This window comes from Hirundo rustica, chromosome 7 (assembly GCF_015227805.2).
Source record: "Hirundo rustica isolate bHirRus1 chromosome 7, bHirRus1.pri.v3, whole genome shotgun sequence".
Lineage (NCBI taxonomy): Eukaryota > Metazoa > Chordata > Aves > Passeriformes > Hirundinidae > Hirundo > Hirundo rustica.
In genome coordinates, this window is record NC_053456.1 from 12,086,823 (window position 1) to 12,108,119 (window position 21,297).

The 21,297-nt window shown below is 41.8% G+C and overlaps 1 protein-coding gene across 5 annotated transcripts; it reads left to right on the forward strand.

The window, feature by feature from the left end:
- Window positions 1–5,568: 5,568 nt before the first annotated feature.
- LOC120754954 (leucine-zipper-like transcriptional regulator 1) lies at window positions 5,569–20,458 on the forward strand. 5 transcript variants are annotated; one of them, XM_040069330.2, is made up of 8 exons: window positions 5,569–5,902; window positions 12,696–12,950; window positions 13,707–13,786; window positions 14,544–14,622; window positions 16,135–16,181; window positions 16,945–17,065; window positions 17,973–18,159; window positions 18,496–20,458. In XM_040069330.2, the coding sequence occupies exons 2-8, from the start codon at window positions 12,788–12,790 to the stop codon at window positions 19,160–19,162; spliced, it is 1,344 nt and encodes a 447-aa protein (XP_039925264.1). In that variant the 5' UTR covers window positions 5,569–5,902; window positions 12,696–12,787; the 3' UTR covers window positions 19,163–20,458. The 5 variants fall into 5 exon arrangements, with proteins under 5 accessions (XP_039925264.1, XP_058277289.1, XP_039925265.1 ...); XM_058421306.1 differs by lacking the exon at window positions 5,569–5,902 and adding an exon at window positions 9,607–11,594; XM_040069331.2 differs by lacking the exon at window positions 5,569–5,902 and having other exon boundaries at window positions 9,607–12,950.
- Window positions 20,459–21,297: the final 839 nt, after the last annotated feature.

Below are 21,297 nucleotides of genomic sequence, written 5' to 3' on the forward strand. Positions count from 1 at the left end.
AATTTGTGGGCTATTATTCTCATATTAAAATAGAAAACTGAAGTGACAGCAAGGAATAACCAAAAATATACATTAAAGATCCCAAGTCCATGGAACTGTGCATTTCCCAAGCTTTAGCCCATATTTACACTGTTTCCTTCTTCCAGTTATGCCAAGTAAATCACAAGAGCTGGCTGTGATAAAACACTCTGAGCACTTCCTTCCCTGGCTGAAACCAGAGATATGTTCCTAGCCCCAAAATAGAAGACACCTCGGCTTAAATTGGTTACAGATCTCGTGATAGTTTTGGTGAAAGTGAAGGTAGAGAAGATGACTTTACTGAAGGAATTCTTGAACTTGTCAGATATTCCTAATGTTTAGAGTACTGTGCAGTCTGGTGTTGGGGAACTGAAGCTCTTAATGGGAGAGAGGTGTGACCATCTGTATCAACAGAAAAGAAGCAGAAGCACAAATTTAAGGAAGATATTTCCCTGATGTTCAAATGCACTTGCAGAAATTTCCTGGTGTTCTCCCATACAACACATTGATACACAACAAGCAGAGAGAACGTTAATCTAAACAGATTATCTTTAGTAAAGAGTTATTGTGAATAGGATTCAATTCCACTGGAGAGCTGAAAAAAATCACCACTTTTTAACAATGCATATTTAGTCCAAAATTGATTCCTTTTCAAAAAACCTAAATACTTTCTGCAAAAAATGTTGACTTTTACAGATTGATTATTCTGTGAGGGAAAAAAAAATTCAAAATAAAAGCATAATATTTGGGATTAGAAATTATTGAAACACTCTCTAAACATTTTTAATACATAGACTGGAAACCTTAAAACAAAGACTTCAAATGTTGACTTTCAGAACTAAGGTAACTCCTTGTTTTAAGCCAGCCACAGTAGAACTTTCTTGTACCTTTAAAGAATACTGTGTATAATACAGCATTCTTAAGGGTAAAACCACTGGTTTGTAACAAGGCATTAAAGGTCAGTGATTAGATTTTAGTGTAGATTGTAACAACACTGAAGAACTGACACTGGGTGCTCTTGGTCTTTCATAGCCAGAGCCTCTATTCTTGCTTCTTGTATTTATGTCTCAAATGGTTCAAAACTTTATCAATTGAATTAACAGTCACAATACCCCTTCTCAGCATCTAGTTCATATTCTTGTCCCAGCTATGCTGGTGCAACTCTAAATTAAATGAAATACTTTACATGGAGTAACTCTAAATTTATTATGGTATTCGGAAGATGTCTATGTTTGCAGCCAAATAAAATCACATGTGGTTACAGCCTCTATGGCACAAGATTGCCATCCAGTGGTAATTCCCAAACCTGTATTTGCTGAAGGCATTCCCGGAGAGTTGACCAGCAACCAGTGTTGCTTTTACTTACCAACCTGTTAGCTGCAAATTCAAACTCCTGAGTAGCTATTGCTAGGCTGAGAGGAACATTTCTGTTAAAAACTGGTAACTTACTCCTGAAAAAAAACCAAACCAAGCCAAAACAGCTTTCCATATTGAACTAGTTTAGACAATGAATGTAGATTTTTGCTTCCTTAAGAGCAGGATCATCCTGAAGGGGAAAGCCCCTGGTAGAGCTCTGTTCACCATCCTAACGCTGCATCCCAGCTACTTTTCAGCCCCCTCTGCTGGCATGGCAATAGTCAGATCTGAGAGGAGCACATCAGTGCTCATTGAAGCATCCTTGGACTGAGCTTCACCACCTGCTCTGGAGTGCCCCGTGCAGGGGATGGAGTTGAGACTGTGAGTGATCAAGCTTTGAGGCTGGTTTCATGTGAATACTTATGCACCCAGACATCAATATGGCTACTGGGATCTCTGATCTGCAAAGAACAGGCCCTGAACTCAGACCTTCCTGAATAAATGCTGTGCCTGCTCTAGTAGATCACACAAATGTCTTTTAGAAGGAACAGGTACAGCTGCAGTTGTGAAGACTCAGCCTGACTGGCATCCTTTAGAGGGGTTTGAAGATTACCTCTTGAACTGAGCCTCTCTGGGGAACTGAACAAAGCAACACAAAGCTTTTAGTTCCTGATTGAGCTGAGATATGAAAGAGTGCCAAGCTGCTTAGCCCTGTTGAACTGGTGCAGATTGAGGCACACAGAGAGGCTCTATAGAGTAGAATATAGCTTCTGTATAAACAGGAAACGTGGTTTGGGAATCTAGGTGTGATGCAAGGTCAGACACAGCTCACTGGGGTTTTTCCACAATCTCTGTTTTAGATTTAGGAACTCAAATTCTGCTCCAAACACTTATTTTTTGGACTTGGCCTATGGCAAATAAAATAAATTCTGGTTAAACCCCCATGTATTTCATACCAATTGTACTGATCTACCATATTCTGTTTCACCCTCCCCCCATCTGTAATGTTTTCCTTTGTACTTAACTATCTCTTGCAATGCAGATGTGTAGGAATGATTATGAGTGATTCATGGATTTGTTTGGCCTGATTGCCCACAGATTAAATAATTTCATACAATGTTCCCATTAGCATTACAGGCATTTTGCTTCTAAACAGGAATTAAGTTATCTGGGGTTGTGGAGGCATGGTTGCTGTTAATACTTGCATGGCAGAGCTCATCCCAATCAGCAGCCATTTCTGCCAGGTCTCTTCAGGAGATGTAGAAACAGGAAATACTTTTCTTTCTAGGTAAAATTCCATTTTGATACATCTCTTGCAGTAGCATGTGAAATTAGATGCTGAAGGTTCAGGCTGCTCCTATGAGCAAAACAATGGTGGAGTTTCTCCCTCTGACTTCTGAAAGAGATCAGTGGGGTGCACATAAAACTGAGAATTTCACATTATTTTTATGATCATTTACTTCTACTTCACATTTCACTCTGTTCAAGAATGAAAAAGTATACGCTAAGTACAAATAATCTATTTTACCTAGAATTGGTCTAGCTGAAGTAGTCATATTGAAAATTATATGAAATATTAACAAGGGTGGAAAATATACGCAAACATTTTGCATTGAAGAATAAAGATTCATATGCTGAAAATGAGACTCATTCTCCAGGACTAAAATTGATGTGATTTGACTTATGAATTTAGTGTGGTACAATTGCTTTGAGACAAGGAAAGTCTGAGACTGGTAAATTAGCTCTTTGTAGCAATCATCATATAGATCTGTGGTGGAATGAAACAATTAGTAAATGATGTGTCTTAATTCCACAGCAGGTAAGTCAAGAAAAACAAAAAAGTATCCTCAAATATTTTCAAAGCAGTTTGATTAATTTTCTACTTACGAAACCCATGCTGCAATCCACAATTCATTCAAAATTTAAAAACAAATCAGAAAAAAAAAGCAGAAAAAATAATTCCTCCTTTCAAAACATAGCATAATCCAAATGATTATTATCAGAAACACAGATATTACTTTGTGCCTATGGGATTGATACCGTTTCCTCACATTTGTCCAACAAAATAGAACAAATATTTTGCCAGTCTTTTCTTAGGTAAGCTGCTTTCTCCTAGATAAAATTTTACCGCTAGCTCCTGTACACAGGCAAAGGAAATTATCTTCTTGGAATGTAAGTGCTCTGTCAGTGCAAAAGGCTGCAGTGGGCAGTTGCAGCAACAAGATTAATGACTTGCCGGCAAGAGAAGCTTTGGAGCAAAGGTGCGATACAGACGCAATCACAAATTACGTTTTCTGACACCTTTGCTGGGGCTTTCTAGTCAGGAAAAAAAAAAAATTGATTGTGGGGGTGTCTAAATTTAGTGAAACCTTCATACTCTTCATATTCGATCAGACTAAAAATGAAAAGACAACTGGCAAAATCTCACCCCTCCAGGGTGCAGACCCCAAAGGAAGAGCCAAAGACCAGTGCAGATCTGCCACCTCCTGTTTCTAGTGTGGACAATACAACGACGGAAATAATTAGCTAATCTTTCGTTTAAATAAAGCGTTTGGGGGGAAAGGCTAAAAATAAACACTGATTCATTCCTTGTCAGGGAAGTTTCTTCTGTCAATTATCACATTGTTACTGCTGTTTTTAATCTAGTCAGATGGTGAGATTGGCAATCCTTTCTGCAGGGGCTTCTGGGTGTTATTTTGTGGAGAATCTTACTTGAAGGACTGATTACTGCTTTTATGGGAGCCAGTGGGAGTTTGGCCACAGTCCTTCACGCATGTTAATTTGAGGGACTTCCAAATGTTAGCTAATGATCTCAGAGTTCTTTTTATGAAATATGTGTGGGTTTGTTTTGGGGTTTGGGTTTTGTTGTTGGTGTGTTTTTTGTTTTTTTTTCTTTTAATTCCTAGGAGAACGCAAGTAAGGCTGGACAAAGTGCTGCACTGTAGCTCTGGACTGGCCTCTCAATAACACCTGAGTTCTAGAATGAATAAATTCAGAAACACACATCACTACTACAGTCAGATATATTATACACATTATATTAAAATAAAATGTGTTCATATTATTTATATGGTCCACACCATATGCTTTGCATTGCTGTGGACTGGGTCTATCTGTTGGCCTTCACTTGCAGATACCTAAGAAGTAATTATGCTCTTTCTCTTTTTTTAGGAACAATACTAAGGGGAAAGCAGTAGCCTCCGCCTCAAAGCAGGGAAATATGTCAGCATGGAAAATAGATGCACGTGTGGGTGGGGGAGTTTCATTCCTGTTTTCCGAAGCCTTATGTAGCTGTAAACGAGAAACAGGCGAAAAAGCGAGCCGGTGGCAGCTGAACAGAAAGCCAAGGACACAAGTCCAAGCAAGCGCTGGGGCTGCGGCACAGCGAAAAGCGTGCAAAGGGATCTTTGCGCTAAACGCTGACTTGAAAGGGCTTGGCACGGAGCGCACCAACAAACACCGCTCTCCGTCCTTTCCCTTCCCACCGCCGCTACCGCAGAAAAAAACAACCAAACACCCAAAAAGTTATAGAGATGTTTGTTTCTTGCTGCCTTCAGGCCAGAAACGAGATTTTGCACTTTCCCCACGACTAACAGGGTAGTTAATGACTACGAGACGTTCCCCCCGCAAGGAACGCAGCCCGCAGCACTCCGCGCATCCTCGGCTCGACCTTCCCGCCGCCGCGCCGGTCCGGCCGTGCCCCGGGCGCAGGGACACGGGCGGGACTGGGACAGGACTGGGACAGGACTCGGACCCGCCCGCTCGGCCCCGGGCGCGTCCCCACCCGCGGGACGAGCGGCCCCGGCGGCGCCGCGCAGGCTCCGGGCAGCGGCCGCGCCTCCGCCCGCCCCGGGCTCAGCGCCGGCCCCGCCGCCCGCGGCAGGGGAGGGGAGGGTAAGGCCCGGGGAGGGCTGGGGCGCCCGGCTGCCGCCCCGGGGATGGGGAGGGGTCGCTGTCGAGGGCTCCCGCCAGGCGGGGCCGCGGCTGCGGTCGGGGATCTCCCTCCTGCCCCGCTGGGCCGAGTGCCTGGGGCGGGGGTGCCGAGGGGCGGCGGCGGGGCGCGGCCCGGCTGGGTGCACCCCTGCCGCACGCCGGCTCACCGGACCGCTCGTCCTTCTCTTTTCCTCGCCCGCGTCCCCGTGGGGACAAGCCCAGCCGTGGCGGGGCTCAGAGGAGAGGGCGCTGAGGCCTGCCCGCCAGCGGGGGCACCTGCAGCAGCCGGGGCCAGCCCGGGGCCCGCCGAGGAGCAGCGCCCGAGCTCCGGGGGGAGAAGGGGAGCCGAGCCGAGGCGGTGAGGGCACTGAGCAGAGCTCATGCACGCCCAACAGCCTGGGGAACACCGGCACAGGCTGGCCCTGCCGGACAGCGGAGCCGTGCTACAGCTGTGTGCAGCTGTGCGCAAAGTGCCTTTCGCTCGGAGGTACGAAAAGAAACAAAGCGCGTGAAAGGAAGGAAGCGCCGTCAGCGCTCGGCAGCCAGGAGACCGCTGGGGACAGGGACCTGCCGCTTCCGCGATGCTGCGCAGGAGGTCTGTGGTAGGAACTGCCAGAGCTCTCGCTGCCCGCTTCCAGTTTAGGGGATTCACCACCCTCCTTTTGCTCGTTCCCTTTTCCACAGTCAAAGAGCATAAAGCACAAAATGCCTTCTATCGAGCAAAAGACAAACAAAGAAATGCAACCATCCAAAACCCAAGCCAAAGTGCGTCTGGCTTGGGATGAATACTGGACCATGTCAGCTGGGAGTGAGAATTTTTCAGAAGGCTGGACTCCACTCCAAAACGGACCTTGTCATTTGGAGTCTGAATATGAAAACAGCTTGCAAAAACATTTTTTCAGGCTTCTGACAAAAGAGTTGGTCCTTCTTTTGCTCTGGTATCTAGGCTACATTGTGCAGGCTCATGCATATCACTGATTTTATTCACATGAGTAATTCCATTTGAATTTGGAGCGACAATGCGTATGTGTAAAGTTACTCATATGCTTTCTGTCTCTTTTATATATTGAAATGATGTGGCTTTGGTTTTTTTCCGTTTGATGGTGCAGCCCAGTAACTATTGGCATCAAGGTTATAATGAACCATCGCAGTTATTATTACTCTTTGTCAGCTGACACCTTTGTTTTCCTTGCCAGACTAAAATGGAGCTATTGCTCTCTATGCAATCTATTCCAGCTATGCAATTATGTCATGTTTTTACGCAAACATCTTTCACCTGATGGTGTAAATTCATCTTCCCTATAAAAGATCTTTTTGTACTCAGCTTTTCCTCCAGTCATGACTGCCAGTCATTCCAGTTGTGCCATCTGAGCCTTTCTCACACAAGTCTCTCATGACTTCTCCCATACAGCATAATCTAAATTCATACTGATTCTAACAGGATATCTGGATGTTTTAATATCTGCCAGCTGGAACTTTTTATTATTCTCGTTGCCAAATGCCTTCTCTTTCCTCCTTGATATTTCTTCAAGCTACAGTTTCTGCTATTCTCATAACCTTGTATGTCTTCTCCATCTCATTGTTGCATGTTTGTCTAAGGGCAAAATGTCATGGGGACAAGAAAAACACAAAGTCTACCTTCCATGAAGTGTGGCATTAAGTTTTAAGTGTGACCGAGTGTTTTGTTAGATGCTTCTTTTCCTCAGTCAGGGCATATTAAAGAGCAACCAAGTAAAATTCAATGCAGGCTTTTTGTTTTTAATGGAAGATAATAGCTTTTCACTGATATACTCTCAGCTGTCAGGTATATACTCCAGTACCTTAATTTGTGCTTGAGGAGAGCAGTCAGGCTGAGCAGCCACTGACTCCTTTGTCAACCAGAGTCTTTCTTCCTAACCTAGAAAATTTTCTGAATTAGTGTGAGTAGAGTCTCCCTTAGGAAATAAAGTATTTTGAAGTTACTTCAGCAGCAGGTCACAAGCTGTCAAGAAGATGCATTCAGTCACACCTAAGGACAGATTTATTATATTCAATCTCCAGGGCACCTGCCTGCTGTATCCTGAAAGAATCCAGCTAGTTAGTTTTTGTGAAATCCCCAGATGATGCCTTCTAGGAACACTGAGAACTGCTATTTCTGGGGAAAGGGTGATGACCTGCGCATCGAAATGACCTGCTCCAGCAGTGACAGTACAAATTACTTCCAAGGAAAGGGTGAAAGGCCAAATACATCTTAAGACTGCCCTGCAAACATGGTGGGGATTTCTCATTTCTGTTATCAGAAAGCCTGAGGACCAGGAACTGTGTTTGCTCATATCTAGAAGATGCAAAATCACCTGTTTGTCTCTGGTAATTTCTGAAGAGCCGCCTTGCTGCAGCAACACTTCACAGTCAGGGTGTCCGTTCCATGCAGGTGCTGAGCCCAAACAGAGACTGAGTTCTCCCTATGGGTGGAGTCACCAACAGCACCCTAAATAAGATTTGAAAAGAAGATTAGGTTCCTGAAGTAAATATCCTATTAAGGACCATAAATAGATAAAACCATACACTTATTGATTTTGAGTACAAACTTTTGATCAGACATGGCTGCTGCTGCCCTGGATTTATATATCCATAGCAGGCTATATTTGTGCCACCCATGGATGTGTATTTATGGAAGTCCTTTCTCAGATACTTCATTCAAAATTGAGATGCAGTTAAATGATTAATTGCAAATCTCAATTGTAATTAACAGATTACCTCGGGAGATCTGCTTATCAAAACTATGTATTCTAATTTTTAGTTTATAAAAAAGCCATATTCTTTAAAAAAAAATCCCTATCAAACAACTAACGGAAAAAAGAAAAAAAAAAAAATCCCCAGCAAATGAAATTTTATTTTACTAAGTAAAATTAAGGTGGGAAAATTGCATTAACTTTCACTATACCATAAAACATTTAAATACAGTGGAAAAGGCAATTTCCTGATTCATATGCTAGAAGTGTATATAAAAATATAAAACCCCCAGAAATATTTTAAATACTAAATTTCTTTTTTCCAGATACCTACTCCTTCACCATATTTGGGAAATAGATGAAATATTTCCTGTATTATTTTAAACCAAGTATTTTTGTATTTGTTTACTTACAAATAAGAAATATACCGAGCATACAGAAAATAAAGCTGCATATATTTATATGTATTTAATAAGTTATTTTATTACTACTAAAGAGTTCACTTTGTAACAGATGAAATGGTGCTACAAAACACTAATTACTAAAGGATTTTCATTTCTGGGTGAAAGCCTCTAGAAAAAAACCAAAAGACAGTACATTAATAATGTCAATTTGCAAATTTTAATTTTGGAATGATACGCAAACATAAATTTATAATGAACTTCTGAAATTAAAGCTTTAATATTAATGCGATCTGAATTAAAGAAAAGCAATATCTTGCCTGCAGAGCTCCAGAAACAGGCAGTGAGCTTTTCCCTGGGTGAGGTTCTCGTCTGCTGTGCAGTGAAGGTGCCAATGCCCCCGGTGCTGTGGCACTGCTCTCTCCAGAAGGAGCAGTTACATACAGAGCCTTACAGAGTATAGAAACTGTAATTATATGTGGCTGTTTCAGAAGAGTTGCCCTCTTTAAAATACCTGTTTTTGTCAAAAAGCATTTTGGAGCACTAAGATATAGCACTGATAATGTTTATGAGTACTGCCCTAAACTTGTTAAAATTCAACTAAAAGCCTCTCAGTTTTTCTGTCAGTTTTTTAGCGTGCCTGCTCTAAGCTTTATTCAGACAACCCGGTTGTTATTGTTTTACTTCAATGTACCTCTCTTTCTCCTAAACCCTGAAATCAGGATGGAGCCACGTCTTCTGCTTTGATTTGTCATTTTACAAACCCCTTTCTGTCCTTCAGCTTCTCCCTGTAAGAAGCAATACCTCTTTCTGTTCCCTTCCTTTTGTCTTGACTCCTGCACTTGTAAGCTCAGTCTTGTGATAATTGCATGTTCTACAACATGTGGCAAAGCCTTATTTCAGTTCAGAATACTAATAATACAGAACTGTCACAGACACCCTACGGTCCTAGAGCCATTCACACTTTAAGGTTGAAACTCTGAAGCTGAGCATCTCTGAAAATTACTTCCTGTATTTTGAAAAAAAACAAAAAAAAACCAAACCAAACCATCACCACCACCACCAAAAAAAGAAAAAACAAAACCAAAAACCAAAAAAAAAAAAAAAAAAAAAAAAAAAAAAAAAAAAAAAAAAAACCAAAAAAAAAAAAAAACCCCAAAAAACCAACCACCACACACAAAAAAACCCACCCACCACAGAGATAGTTCAGGTTATGTTGAGTTTAGGAAAAAAAAATAAAATCGCAAACCAGAGGATACTAAATTTATCACACATAGTGAAGCACTGCAAGTAAACATGATATGCTGAAAAAAGTGCTTTTTTTCTCTATTCTAAACAAGTTGGGTTTGTTTCTAAAACTTTGTAAGGGCTTGCAAGTCTCCAGAGTTTCCTCATTCATGCAGGCAGTCCCATTAGAACAAGACTTACAATAAAACCACCTCTAGAGCCAAGGTTTCTAGGATAAGTACAAATGGGAAGATCTGTTATTATTTTTGAAAAGCAGTAAAACATCAAGTTGCCTAGTGAGAAAATGCAGTGTTCTGCCTGGAAAGGTTCAAGGCTTGAGTTCAGAAAACTGGGTCATTAACAAAAAAGTCTTGAAACAGAACAAGATTTCCTACTTGGACCCCTCCCTATTTGAGTGGTTTCATACCTCATTATATTCCAAAAAGCTTGATCATTTTAAAAGTGAAACTTTTCTGAGTTTATTGAAAACAGATGGAAATTCATCAAGGGGCTGAGATAGAAAAAAGCTTTAATGAAGATCTATTTAAGCAATACTTTAAATAAATCAATCATTTGTCTGAGAAACCACATCCATCAGAAATATAAATAATTATATAATGAACACATAAACTACATTTCCTGAAGTAATTCCTGTCTTGCTACATTTCCTGAATTATTTGTATTATGAAACAGTGGTGGGGCACCATTAATTGATACACACTCAGTGCTATAGTTACTGCAATAACTGCAGCTCTCCAGGCCCTCGACTCCGCTCCTCCAGCCCTTTAACAATTGGGATTGATTGCACAGGAGCTATTTTTAGAATGGAATGGCAGAAGACTTTGGAGAGCAGCAGACATTTTTGTGAGTGCTACAGCTGTTTTGGGGAAAAAAAAAAAAAAAAAAAGTTGAATAAAAATGTTCAGAGTTGTCTTTTTGGATTTTTTTTTTTTTTCCCCTGAAGTCAGAGCTTCCTATTGGATAACTGATATTGTATCAAGTTGAAACTGAGGTCAGTGGTGCGTGGCACAGAGGACAAGGCTCGGTGACATTGTTCTCAGAAGAGGAGCAGCTTTTCTTTGGAAATAGGATTGCTAAGGTTGACAGTAGATGAACTCTGCTGGGCTGGGTTCCGTGGATGGGCAATGTAGGAATCAAGTTTGCAGTTTAAAATACAATGATGAAAGGCAAGATTCACGATTGATTTGATGGGGTTATTTCCCCAGCTCTGAAGTGGAGCAGTTAAATGTTTCTTAGGGATTGTAGGTCTGCTTCCAAGAATGCTTTAGCTGAGAACAAGTGGCAAATATCCACAAGGGACAGCTGATGCTCAAAAGGTGTGACTGGGAGGAAACACCCATTCAGTTCATCCCAGTTTGGCCTTTTGTTATCCCATCCTGCTCCCTGCCTTGCAAGAGTTCAGCTGGGCTAGATAAACAACTGGACAGGCCTTTGTTGCTAATCTGGTATATGAAATCAGGGCTGTCATCGTCTCTGAGTTTGTACAATAGGAGGCAAGGCTTGGAAGAAGGAAAACAAGCAGAAATATGTAGGAAGAAGGATAACCAGCTTTATAACTGAGAAAAAACCCCCAAACCGCAAGGGGACAAGCCTGTTTTACCTTTGTAAAGTATTAGTAACCTATCACCCTTTTCAGAGTTAATGGCATCAACAGCAGTAATACCTTGGCACTGTTACACTGCACTGCATCAGCAAATTTGAAGTGTTGTACTAAGGGAGTGACTGTCCCCATTTAGCTGTGGAAGTGAATGATTTGGCTGTGGTTGCTCAGAAGCTTGGCAGAGTTTGGGAGATAATCCCTGTTTCATGCCTTCAGCTGCTTTTCCTTTTTCAATGGGATGCCAGAAAGCATTATGGACTCACACACCGGTAATGTGTCATTACTTCATATCTGCTAATTCCCCTGGACATGAGAAATGCACCCTTGGTAAGTGCCACCCATCTTTGTATTCCTTCAGAGAAAGCATACAAAGAATATACTTCAGTTTCTACAGTAATAGCTTACAATACTGGTTTGCATTAAAAAAGAACAAAAAAAACCCCCCCAAAATTGAAGTTGTTAATCTTGTCTGAATATGCTGCAAGAAATTCTCTAGCATCTTTCTGTCACTGAATATATTCCAGTCTTTAAAAGGGTAAATTTTAGAAATTATTGGATGATAAATTAAGTTAGGTACAATAATTTCATATTAATATGAAATATATAACTTGTTTTATATAAGCTTGTTTTACTGTAATCTCTGTTCTTCCTCAAGGTAAGTGCAACTTGCCCTAAAACTTACACATTACCATTAGGTAAATAACTCTCCCCTGTTGATTTCCATCTGGCTTCTCAATGCAGCTGGAATCTGGCTTCCACTCAAAAGTCTTGGAATTGGGAGACTTTGTCACCTCATTTGGTGACATGCCACCTCAGAGGCATTACCAGCACAAATTCCAAAATTTGGTCTAATGCTGGAGGGGGTTTTGGGGTATGCTTTGTAAAATAATCTGTGTTACAATGAGCCACTGTTTTGAAGAGAATTAATAGAAGAATGTTTTCCTGGTACTTCTGTCTTCACAGAACACAGTGACATCTTGTGGCATGGGGAAGGCTGGTGTCATTTTTTTCCAGATGCACCCTCATTTCATCAGGTTTATGGATGAAAGTCTAAACAAATTCTGGACAACTGCTAATGCATTATTACTTCCATCTGTAATATTCACTCTTTCCAAAGATTTTTTTTAAATACAGGTTTGTCCTAAGTACTGTTTTAGTTGTGAACAAAGACCAAGCCCTGGTATTGTAAATGTGGTGTGTTTGGAGCTTCATTTCAATTCACTGATATTCCTTGGAGAACTTCCAGCTCCAGGAATGTCCCTGTCCCAACCTCACTGATACAAGAATCCGAGTCAGAATTTCAGGTGCTTTACTCACGTTAGTGTCTTATCACAAAGTTGTCCAATGTTGCCTTTGATGGGATTGAAAAGAAAACACAGCGACTTTTTATCATAAGGTGGAGATTTTTCTTTTTTTGTCTTTTTGCAGACCAAACGGGGTTTAGGCCCTGTCCCTGATATTTTGGGTTCCTCCTGTGTCAATTTGCAAGTTGATCCTTGGCTAAGATCCCTGTTATCAGCATGAAGGGAAGAGCTGCCGGCGGTGCGCGGGGAGCGGCGGGCGCGCAGCAGCCGCGTCCCTGTGACCGGTACAAACACGCCTGTGCTGTGTGCACGGGCTTCCTTTATCTCTACGGAGGCCACGGCAGCACCACGCTGAGGGACTTCTGGAGGTACCACACAGGTGAGCTGGCCCCTTCTCTCCCATGTCAGGGTTAAAGCGATCCTGCATCCAGTCATCGTGAAATTGAGGATGCTCTGTACTTAGCAGATTATCCTCATTTAAAGCCTTTCTGTCCCAGGGATGCATAAACTGCTTTTTGTTCATTGGGCAGATGCGGGGTATTTGCTCCTCTTGCAGGTGTCTCCCACAAAGTTTGGATTTCTGTTCAGTTCCTTTTGTTTTGTTTTTTTTTTTTTTCCTCCACCAGAAATACTGAGTCATTTAAAATATCCTGGTTCTAGCAAGGGGTATCAATGCGCTTTCCTGACTCTCTAACAGAGCAATAGTTATGCATAGAGAGGTGCACAAAGGGAACTTGTGAATACAACACCCCGTAGGTTTGTAGTATCAATGCACTATCAAATACAAGCCTTTGTATTTTTTTGACTTGATGCATGGCTTCCCCTGTTCAGTTGTTACTGGAATATACCAGAATTGTGCTGGGGTTCATGCTCATGGAATTGTCGAGTTTTGACGTAGGTAACAATTAAAATACAAGCAGTGACAATTATTATATTTAAATGTAACTATTACTATTACATTTAAATTTGCTAAATAGAAAAATGCATATATTTAGTTTCTGGGAGAACAGAGGAAAGATGACACAACACTTTATTTTAAGCAGCACAGCCACATTCAAAGCCCACCTTTTCACCTTTTCCCTGCTGTTTATTGTGATGAGTGCACCACTGTCTTAACTTCAGCTTTGGTTTATAGTGAAAAATGAATGGGAAATGTTGGATTGCTCAGGAGGTGGCCCAGAAGAACTGGAAGAACATTCAATGGTGGCTTATAAGGTAGTAGACCAAGATTATATTGTCCATATCCTGAGATTTTATTTCCTACCCTACAGTGCAGTAAAATGCCATAGGTTATTATGTACTGAAATACTATGCCCAGAAAGCATTTTTGTGTTGGTGCAGTTCTGGATGTAGCTGAATCTTTCTGAACAGTAATTCAGCTCTGCATCAGCCCCCCTGCTTTCTTCAGTCAGTGCTCAATAAGTAGCAGTAATACCAGATAAAGACCCTGGCAGCACATTCTCTGACTTATCTGTGCAGTTGTAACAGTTGCTCTGAATTCATTTGCATGATCAGCTACGGCATAAAAACATTCACTACAGAACTGGCGTAGAAGAGGGACGGGGGAGTGAAGGAGAGTAAGAATCACAGCCCTGCCTGTGAGGGGAAGACAGAATTTAGGATTTCAGGAGCTGCATCACAATGAAATATTTCTATAAACATGCATAATCCAGTGTTACCTGAGCAATGCCTCAAGAGAGCTGCAGATTCCCAGCCCCAGGCTGACAAGGAAGGAGCGGTTCTGAAATGCCGTCCCTGTTAAACAGCAGAATGTTCTTCAGGGCTTCCCACTGGGAGGGAATAAAGAGAGAATAATTAAAAGTTTGTGGCTTTTGTGGATTAATTGTTAAAAGATCGTCATATTGTTAACTATATTTTGCTGATAGCAACCTTTGCTTTTAAGAATTGCTTTTAAAATTATTTTCATGCTATGTGCCTTCCTGTAAGTGACAAATATTTGTGCATTTTGCAGGGCAGCCTGTATATTTTTGGTGGAATGGTGGATTCTGCTTTCACACAAGCAAAAACTCCTCTCTGGATATATGACACTGGTATGATACACAATAGCCGGTCTTTTCCATGGGACACTCTAAGTCCCTAAGCAGTAATAAATAGTAAGAACCAAACTGTTTTCTGCTGCTTGTAACAGAGCCTTCCCTAAGCTTTACAACAAGTATTGTGTGTAAAACTGTGTGCATATTTCCCCCTCAAAATGAGGCTGTTAAGCTATCAGAGACACGGGTCTTACTTCAATTAGAGAATATTTTATGGGAAAATTTTACGTATTTTAAAGTATTTCCATTCAGAAATTTCAGAATTTCCATTCCTCCCTTTCTCCTTCTGATGTTTACTATTTGATCATAAGACCTGATAATTAATGCATTATTTAATTTTTATTTTTAATGTCACATATGTTTTAAGAACCAAGCTCTCATGGAACAAAGTAGATCAGTAAAGTATATCTCATTTTGTACTTCTACTGAAGAAACACATAAGCTAGAGCAAGAGAAATCAAATATAATTAAATAAAAAGGTGGGAAATTAACATCAACATTTTATAACACGGATTTTTTTTTTTTTTTCTCCAAAGAACAAGCATTTGGGATCTCCTAAGTGTGTATTCTAATAAAAACAGTGCAGCATTTGAATTTAATAGCAATGTCATACACCATGGATTCTCCCTTTGGAAATCCTGTGTACAATAGCGGCTGTAATTTCGATGTCAGATCGGGAGGGGGGAGAGAGAGAGGCTCGGTTCTTTTTGAGACAGTAAATCTTGTGTCCAGACCAAGATTTAAGTTTCCTGGCTTCTTTTGCTACTTCACTATTAACCTTAAGTCAATTGTTTTTTTTCAAACCTCAGTTTCTGAGATAACCTGCTGGAAAAAAGAAAACCCTCAGAACATATTTTAAAGGAGAAAGCATCTTATTACTCACAGTACTTACCAGCAGAAATTGGAAATTAGTTATTCAACACTGGTTTTGTGTCTAGCTGTTTCACAGTTATTTAAAATCTTTTAGCAAGAATAGCTTTATGTCATGCAAGCCTGCACTGGTTTCTCATTGTACCTCTGGTGCTGGGTTACCTGCTATTTCCTCTCCTTCACGGTGATCCCAGATCTGTGATTGCTGGCTGTTATTTGAGGGCTGTTTAAGGGACCTATGAAAAAGAACAAGAAGGAATAAGTCTGCCATAGTAAGGTGTATGTGGTAAGCAGAAGGAGTCATACACCCACAGGGAAATCTGGGATTCCTACAAGTTCAGAAAATGATGAAAATCACAGGTTACGTCTGCAGTATGAAATTTAGCTTTAGGAAACAGGGGTAGCGTGGTACCTGTGTGATTCTGTATCAGATAAGGATAGAGGAAAACTCTTCAAACTGTGTCTCCTGCAAGTGTCTCAGTGCTGCAGTCTTAGCAGGATTTCTTCAGCCTTGTCAGTAGAAAACACCAGGACGAGACTTCCTTGGAAATGAGCTGTGTACTGTGAACAATTGCTGTGGGAGGAGTGTCCTCTTGCGGTGCGGGATCTAAACTGCGCTTTATTAACTCAATCCCCCAGATTCCGCAGGATGGACGGAGAGCTGCAACGAACCAGCAGAGACGGAGGTAAGGAGCCAGGAAGTAGGGAATGTGTGAATCAAATGCCTGTTGCTTTGTTGATTAAACAGATTGCTTTGAAATATGTTCCCCCAAACAGTTCCAATCTCATCTCTTCAGAGACATGTGGCTATACTTTATTTCTTTGCACTTTCAATAACTTAAGGCTTTTTCCTTCTGCAAAACAGTGTTTAAAAATACTGCTCTTAAATTTTAAGTCCTATATAAGAAGTTAAGTCCTCTCCTCTGCTGCTGCTTCTGTTTTTCTGAAATCCTTATCACAAAAACTAATTTTAAATGGAATATTGCAACCATACGTGAAGCCGGTGCTTTTAAAAGTAGGGTTGTGAAAACAGATTGGCAGCCACGCTAATACGTTTTGGAACGTGAAGTGCTGCAGCATTTTTCATTTCTTCAGTGTGAACACGTGGACTCACCAAGTTGCTGCCACTTCTAATTGAAACCTGAGTGGAAGCATTTATGGCTTGGTCTTTTGAGATCTGTTTTGTATCACTACGCATTAAGAATCACTCATTTTTTGCTACTGAAACTTCATCATCACTTCTATACCTTGAAATTACACCCCAAAATTTTTTTAAGATGTGACACAGTTACCACTTTACTTACCTGAGCTTGATGGAGGAGTCAAGAGAAAGTTTGGGACTGCAGGGTCATCTGTGGGGAAAAAAAAAAAAAAAAAGTATATTTCCAAGACAGACATTGCTGCTGATACGACTTTATAGGTTTTTGTCTTATTTTTGAACTATTCTAGAGCTCTGCACCAGCTAACAGAAAAGGTCACAGTGCAGTTGTGTACCATTCCAGCATGTACATCTATGGGGGTTATTTTGGCATCAAAGGCATTTCTCAGGAGTTTTGGGAATTCCAGTTTGGTAAGTTAAAAAAGCAGGATACGGTTTTGATCCAGTGTGAAACAACAGCTGCAGCAGGAGAGCATGGCTTGCTCTGCTAAGAAAATTCTTATCAGTAGAAATGCTCTAAGTTAGTTTTGGCTTCTCTTTGACAACATTTAATGATAAATTGTGTCAATTCAATTAATTGCTGTCTGAAATTAATTAGACTGTTACACTGAAGTAAGTGTTACCATATTTGCCAGTTTTACAGCTGAAAATCAGGGAGATTGTTTGTTTGCTATTCACTAACATTCTTTGAGGATTACTAAATTCTTTCAGATACAGCAGAGACCCTGATTTCAGTCTATAAATGCCATTTTTTGATCCCAAATCGCCAGCTGACCACAGGGAGCCAAACCTGACAGGAGATAGTTTATTAGCATATTCATTACCAGTCTGATTATTGCAAACCAGATTCCCAGAGATTTCCTAAATGCATACCTTGTTACCTGATGGCCATTCTGTCACTATTTTGAAACAAATGATGGGTTCATCTCATCCTTCCCTCCCTCACAGGGACAATAAACATAGACATTAATGAAATAATGTTTTTGTTGACTGATTTTTCCCCTCTAACAGCCAGGAAAGTATCTTTCTGTGTAAGAGTCAATGAACTGACAAAACTGTAGGAAAATTGCTCTGTAAATAAAATTTCCATGGCATCTGTCACACAGCATCTGACATTTTCATTAAAAGTTTATTTCAATACTGATTTTTTTTAAAATGCACTTGTTCAGTGTCAGAATTTAAGCTGTTAACTCATGATAAGCTTAGAGCAAAAAAACCCTTATTCTCCAACTGAGTAGTTACCTCTTGCAGGAAGTAAACCCTTTCTCAAGAAGTCAGGGTAAATTTGATCCATCTATAAGCAGTATTTTTGTTTCAGATACAAGGAAGTGGTTGTGCATCTCCAGCCCCTGTCACAGCAGCGGCCCCGGGGCTCGGCACGGCCACTCGGCAGTGGTTTATCACACAGCCATGTACCTCTTTGGGGGCCTGATGGGGCTCACTGAGCAGAGGGACTTGTGGAGGTGGGACTTTGGCAGCAGCAGCTGGTCCAGCATCAGAACAAGGTAAACTGTTCTATTTGTTACACTAAAGGAGCAGAGAAAGCGAATTCATCTTACTCTTTGATCCTGCGTGCGGGTGGAGAGGGAGACGATGCCCTCTTGGTAATTGTAGGGATTGTTCAGATCAGGATGCAGTGCTGCTGCCATCCCTGGGGCTCCAGTTGGCTTTGCTCAGGAGAGCTGTTGGCAGGGCGTTGATGCAGCTGTCAGCAGTGTAATTTTGATGTCCCAATGCAGCTGTTCAGCAGTCATCCCTCTGAGTCAAAAGGAAAACAAGCTAAAATCAGCGCTAGGTTTCTTGTTGGTCTCCCCTTAACTGCTGGTCTCTCTTACCTTCAGCCAAGGACCTCCTCCGCTGGTGGGTCATGCTTCGATAGTCTGCAGAGACTCTATGCTGATTTTTGGTGGAGGGATTTCAAATTCCAGCCCTAATGATGACCTCTGGAAGTATCATTTCCATACGCAGACATGGAAGAAGCTTACTAGCGCTACAAAGGGAAACTTTTCTCCTAAAATGTATCACTGCATCTTAGGAATTGGTGTGGATTTCCAATCTACCTCAGATTTCACTGATACATTCCCCAGCCACTGCAAGAGGAAGCAGAAGGACCATGCCCAGCCAGTGCCCATCCCGAGGTACTCTGGCTTTTGCAGCTACTTCTGCCCACAGCCCATGGAGCGGAGCAACGCCATCGAAATGAAAACCTTCAGCCTGCCCCTGAAGCCAGCAGGACTCCCTGCCTTCCAGACAACTTCAGAGGCAGGACCAGGCCCAAACAGAGACAGGAGCCATTTGTCCCAGGACAAGCCTCTCCATCTGTTGGCCTGTTCAGGAGAGGCTTTTGCTGCTGCTCAGGCTGTGGGTGAAGAGGCGAGAACGGACTGTGGGTGTGCAGCCACGGGGGGTGAGAGCAGCAGTACCAACACACTGCTGCTCATCGGGGGCAAACCTTTGTCCAGCTTCTCTGAGATATCCTTCAGGCAAATGGAGTTTGATTGCTTGTGATTGCTTTGCTTGCAAAGTGAAGGAATAAATTTCCACCACCGTGGCAGTAGGTGGAAAACCAACTGCTTGCAACTGTCTTCAGCTTCCTATCAGCACGCTGGGGAAAAAAATAATTAAACCTTCTCATACTTGCTGCGAACAGATTTTTTACAATGTTAACAAAACCTGACATATATTTAAGTCACAACTTGCATGTAAGTTGTGATTTCTGAGAGGAGCTTGTTGGAATGCTGCTCTTTTTGTTACTTTTCTCCTGGTCACTTCATACCCTTTCAAATTGCAATGGCTGATGCTGCCTTGAAAATCGGAACTGCAGTAACCCATACCGGCTCCACAAAATGCCACTTCAGGGGCAAATCTTGCTCATTTTGCACTGGCATAAGAAAGAAACACAGGCACATTTGAGGGATTCAATTAGTCTTAATAGCAATGTTCTCTAAGATTTTAAAGGTTTTATATTCTTGAGTTTTCTTTGCACAATGTATTTGAAACATGACATGACCTACGACAAAGGCACCCAACAGACAAATCAGCAACTGAATTCTAGAAGATATTGAAGGATTGTATGTGACCTTGAGGAAGTGAAACAATGACTGCCTCCTGAAAATTGTCAGCAATGAGCATAGGAAGGGCATTATATCTGTAAGAACAAAGGATGTGCCAAATGAGTGTTGGCTTTAATGACTGAACACAGAATCAAAAGGGTATGATTTCCCACAGCAGGGTGGGGATGGAACAGAAAGAGGAGGGCACAAAGCACGGGCTGTTTTGACTGGTAACTCGTGTTTTAGCCACAAAGGGACTTCTGCTTTTCCAACTCCATCTTTCTTTTATCACCCTATGTAATATTTGTTACACATTTCCCCTCTGTACTTGGAAGTCCTGAGTTGATATATGATTTTTCTTTGCTGAAAAGAAAAAGTGCTTGTTTTGAAGGGTAATATTGTCCAGCATTCAAAGCATTTATTTCCACAGAAGTTACTAAATACCAGCCTTCTGACAGAACATCAGCTGTCTGTAAGAGCTGCTGGTATCTGAAATTATCTGAAAGTGTAAGTTAATGCTTCCAAATATTAGAAAAGTTCATTTTAAAAAAGTTTCATAGGAATAACCACTTTCAAGCCATTTACGGATTTCAAGAATATTTACAGATACTTTCATCATCTCTTCACAAGTAACTGTCACATGAATTCAACAGGAAAATTATAGATGGATTTGCAAAAAGCTACTTAGGAGTTATTTGGCCCATCTGTGACCCTTACCTGGAAACAGAGATGATTGTACACTGCCATGTGAATAAAGCCTGCTCCATTTCCTATCACCGTGTGTTCATTTTCACCTTTGAATCTAAAACATGTGTTTGTATGTTCAAACTGAACAAAGAACTTACCTTTCTGACCAAGGAACACAATTCTGCAAGCCCCAGTCATTTCCTTGCATTTCAGCTGGCCTTGACAGCTGCCCAGGCTTTGAATCTCTCCTCCAAGAACAAGAATTTCCCAGTTTGAGGAGGTTTGTTTGGAAGGGACATCAATACAGCGACTGAGCTGAGCATGTACTCAGCACCGCAATCTTAAATCAGCAGCTTGTTTTCCTTGTGCTGACTGACATGTCTGTTTTGGCATTATCCTGAGAGCTGCCGTAACACACAGCCTTTTATCTAGGATTGACGAGGGAAGGAAATTTAACTGGAAAGGGCAACAATAAACCAGTGACGTTTCCAAGTCACGCGAAGGCCTCCTGGCAGGTAGCGGTATCCTGGGGATGTGCAAGAGCCCCAGGAAAATGCCATCCAGCCTCTGCCATTCCTTTCTTCCTGCCCCCTCAAACTCTCTTCCTTTGGCAGCCCCACGAAGGGTTTAACATTTACTCGGAGCCAACGCAGATGGGCCACGAGCCAGCCCGAAGGCAATGGCTTGGCACGGGCAGGAGAAAGCAGCTTGGAGTGTGCCCATCTCCCCTGTTGCCTCCCCTGGGCTCTGCCCGTGTGCCAGGTCGGGTGGGGGCACCGGCACGGTCAGCACCACACCCACTCCCTCACCTAAAAGATGCCAAACCTCCCGAGCTGGCCCTAAGGGCCCCACTGTTCCTGCCCTGTACAGGGCACAGGAGAGCAGGGGCTGGGAAAGGCCTGG

Bases quoted from the DNA above. Each gene is read 5' to 3' on its own strand.
- LOC120754954 (XM_040069330.2), top strand. From the start codon at position 12,788: ATGAAGGGAAGAGCTGCCGGCGGTGCGCGGGGAGCGGCGGGCGCGCAG. The intron at 12,951-13,706 runs GTGAGCTGGCCC...TTTGGTTTATAG, and splicing joins CTTCTGGAGGTACCACACAG to TGAAAAATGAATGGGAAATG. The intron at 13,787-14,543 runs GTAGTAGACCAA...TGCATTTTGCAG, and splicing joins ATTCAATGGTGGCTTATAAG to GGCAGCCTGTATATTTTTGG.